Source organism: Echinococcus granulosus (genome assembly GCF_000524195.1).
Source record: "Echinococcus granulosus chromosome Unknown EG_S00064, whole genome shotgun sequence".
Lineage (NCBI taxonomy): Eukaryota > Metazoa > Platyhelminthes > Cestoda > Cyclophyllidea > Taeniidae > Echinococcus > Echinococcus granulosus.
The window spans coordinates 264,364-268,222 of NW_020170444.1; the positions used below are offsets into that span (position 1 = coordinate 264,364).

At 37.0% G+C, this 3,859-nt stretch overlaps 1 protein-coding gene across 1 annotated transcript in view; it reads right to left on the minus strand. All coding sequences in view use genetic code 11, as the record gives it.

Annotated features, from left to right (window-relative positions):
• The window catches only part of EGR_06839 (cGMP-dependent protein kinase), a gene marked incomplete at both ends in the record, with an annotated part of 17,939 nt that overhangs the window by 2,522 nt on the left and 11,558 nt on the right, over positions 1 to 3,859 (minus strand). The window contains 7 exons of the mRNA XM_024496088.1: positions 662 to 825; positions 1,008 to 1,149; positions 1,620 to 1,709; positions 1,900 to 2,039; positions 2,531 to 2,618; positions 2,942 to 3,019; positions 3,281 to 3,352. Of these exons, the coding sequence (XP_024349508.1) occupies positions 662 to 825; positions 1,008 to 1,149; positions 1,620 to 1,709; positions 1,900 to 2,039; positions 2,531 to 2,618; positions 2,942 to 3,019; positions 3,281 to 3,352 (774 nt within the window). The remainder of the gene's footprint in view (positions 1 to 661; positions 826 to 1,007; positions 1,150 to 1,619; positions 1,710 to 1,899; positions 2,040 to 2,530; positions 2,619 to 2,941; positions 3,020 to 3,280; positions 3,353 to 3,859) is intronic.

A 3,859-nucleotide genomic window follows, 5' to 3' on the forward strand; every position in this document is an offset into this window, starting at 1 on the left:
TTTTCTGCAGAAACAGTCAGGTGCATTTGGTGTATTGGAAGAAGGTGTCTTTTCACTTCTTAACAGACACTCTAAGATCTTATTACCCCGTGGTGTTATGCGATTCCCATGTAAAAAAATCTCATTACACTTTGGGATGGGAGAGGGAGGAGAAGGTACCTGCTTATCTCCTTCCCCGTCCCACCCAATGTTATTTCTCCACGTAGCTACCACTTTCTCTTGAGACCAACATTCAACACTTATATGCCAACTAGAGTGCAAAACCGAAAGTAGAAGTAATAATTTAGGAATCAATTTTGCAAGAGCTAGTTTTTTTGTGGACTATGGATACAAATGATCGTAGATTTGGACTCCTCAAAATACTTAAAAACCTGTATTTATCTCCAAGCAAAAATATATTTAAGCTGGCATGCACTAGGTGAATCCTACTTATTAACATGTGAATACGTTTCGCTGTAGATAATATCTGGCCAAAATATGCTTCCATACCATTTTACTTTTATCCCATGTGAGAGGCTGAAATATAACTCGATGCACAAATGTATTGCGAATGTTTCACGTGGCTCTACTTTTATATCGTTGGCGTTAAACCTTGGAAATCCCTTCCCATACGCCTCATAACATCATCATAATTAACTAATGCGTAGAATGAAAAACCTACGTTCCATTCATGAGCTCGTAAATGAGGATTCCCAAGGACCAAGAATCCACGAAAAAGTCGTGTCCTTTGTTGAGGATAATTTCTGGAGCAATGTATTCCGGAGTGCCGCAAAAAGTCCACGTCTTTCGTCCAAAGCCAATCTTTTTAGCAAACCCGAAATCTGTCTGTCGAAAGGCAGAAATTATATTTGTTATTTACAGGATGCTTCTCACTGCAGTGTACGTTAATTGTACACCGTCTTTCCTACCAATACAGAGGTGGAATTGAAACTTTTTAGTAATAAAGCTATTTTGATTAAACAGGAAACTCAACAACCAGATCTATCACGGTTTTAATGCGTACTTACCATTTTACAGTAACCATATTGGTCAAGAAGTAGATTTTCAGGTTTGAGATCGCGATAAACGATGCCTTGTGAATGCAGATAGGTTAGCGCCTCCACGACGCAAGCAACGTAGAACTGTGTGGCTGCCTCCGGGAAGGAAAGGCTGGAGGAATTTTAAACCCATGAAAAGTCCCCGGGATATATGGCTTTCGAAGAATATTAAAAGGACATAACAAGCTACCAGTTACCAAGTATGCCTTCATTAAAAATGCATGAAGACGTAAGCTTTGAGACTGTAGGCTATTATTTTTGAAAAATATTTTAGATTTTAGATCTTTCCGATGAAACAGCTGGTACATGTTGCGGCCTTGGGAGGTTGAAAAGCAATAGATAAATGAAGAAATTCAGCTAATTTCTTGTCAAATGCAACCAACAGAAGGAGAGCATTCCAAAATTCTGATTTTATGCGAAAAGATAATTGGAAGTACTGAGCAAATAATTATTGTTATTGCACACAGTAAACATTAGGAGTTCCGCCTAATACCGAGACAATACTTAAGAAGAGACCACATAGAGAAATAAATTGAGACAATTCTTGATATTTCTTTTGCTCTTCTCCCTAAATAAACCTACCGATTTCTGAGTACTGTCCATAACTCGCCCCCAAGGCATGCTTCCATTAGAAGATACAGATATTTGCGGTCTTTGAATGTCCTGTACAGCCTAAAGGGTATTGTGTAATATTTTGTACTAAGGTGAAAAGACTAGTTAACAACACGTTCAGTCATGATCCACCATTTATGCAACACAAATATTTTATAGGTGTTTTCACAAATAAATGGTTATTCATTATATTTATATACATAGGTTTTTAAAGTAAGTACAATAAAATCATTCAGAAACCAGGCACTACCGGACAATGAATTCGGAGTTGCAGGACATTAGGATAATGCGTTCGTTCATCACGTGCTTCTCCTGTTTTGTTAAAACTACGTAGTGCTTCTTCAACTTCTTTAACGCAAAAGTTTGCGAACTGTCCTTCCCGAGGTAAACCTTCCGAAAAGTGAATAAAATTACACGGTGGAATAAGAACCATTAGCTGTTTGTGATGCTTTAAACTGAGGAGGCATCAAAGTCCGTTATGTTACTAAAACCATGTAGTTCGTACTGGTGTGGGTTAGTCAAATATACCGAGTACAGTACTCAACAAGTCTGTCTATAAAAATTAGTAAACGCAGGGCATTAGAGTTATTAATTTCCCTTGGATCGGTTATATGTAATGCAGTAGTGATCAATTAGTATAAAATACGGTACAAAACTTTAACATCTCTGCAATTAAAGCAAATTGCGATATGATGAATATTCGTTAAAATGCCCACTGCGACACTTAATATGGGCTAAATCCACTCAAAATCAGTTAAAATATCAGAACTTCATGAGTGCAATTTTAAAAAAAAAGAATATTTAGTTTAGAGGACAGCTGAAGCTTTTAGAGAAATTTATAATGCAATTAAATGGTCTGTAGGGAAACTTGCTAGTTCAACCCTTCCGAATCCACCTACGCCCAACGTAGCTACGACGGTTAAGTCCTGAAGGCTGATGTTCCCAAATTCGAGAATCAGCGACTTTACTCTATGTGGAACATAAAAGACGTCATCATATTTTTAAAGCAATTTTACGATTGTTAAAAAACCACCTTTGCAAGGTAACTACTCCCTCAAAACATGAAATATTCAAGCACTTAATTAACGGTGTTGTCTTTGTAATTGCCTTATTTTACTGATCTCGTATTTTGAGTAGACATGGATTATCTTATTTGGAAGAAATGTGAAGCGCATATTTCAATCTGCTGCTGCATTGTTTTAACAGCATAGGACGAAATCATGATAGCCTTTCAGACCTATCACGTTAGGGTTGCTCAATGATAGTTTAAAACAAATCTTGCACAAACTCACGCTTGATGCTTTTGTAAGTCCTCGTCTGGATATTGTCTTTCTAAGGGTCCCAGGTCACCGACCAAAAGTTCGTAGGATCTGCAAAAAATGCACCAGTTATGACATTTATTTAAAAACTCATAATTCAAATTTGATTGCCTAGTTACGTTAAAATACAACAGTTTGAATACATTTAAAGCTATTTTTAAGTTGGGTAAAAGTATGTCATCATCTTTAATCAGCCTTAACCTCTGATGCTCTGCTATATTTCCAAAACGAAGATAAGTAGGGCGACCTACGTGTTTTTATCTAATAATCATCAAATGCGTCCTTATTGAAGTCAGTAATATTATTACTTACTCCCTATCCAGCACTAAACAGTCCACGCCATTTGGGTAGGCCGCAATTATATTGGCGGTCCGTACATCCTCGCTAGGAAAAAAATTAAACCGAATTCAGTGATATTCATATCTCGAATTTTCCAAATTATAATCACGTGGACAGCAGCAAAAGAGACTGAGGACTGCAACGTGTTGGAATAATATATATTATTCCACAATGCATAGCTCAAACAATAGTCAATACATGATGTGAAATTCGGCCTGGTTTTTCCGGATAACTCCAAACTGTCACTCCAAAACAGATAGGCTAGAATATAACCACGCTACTTTTCTTGCTAGAATAATAAAAGAATTTCCAAGACTACAGTGGATTTTGTTTTGAGATAGACTAACTTTGAGGAGAGGAGAGTTAGTACAGCAAGTGCGTCATTTAAAGCATACGTTGAACATTTTAATTCTCTTATCATCATGTTGTCATCCACTGATTTGGTTTGGTCACATTTTAACCTCGAAGGGTGCGCTTTTGAGTCAGGATCTGCTTTTGCCCCCTTCCATGCTTCTTCTAAAATTATTAACCCACTTAATCCAAAAAAGTTAA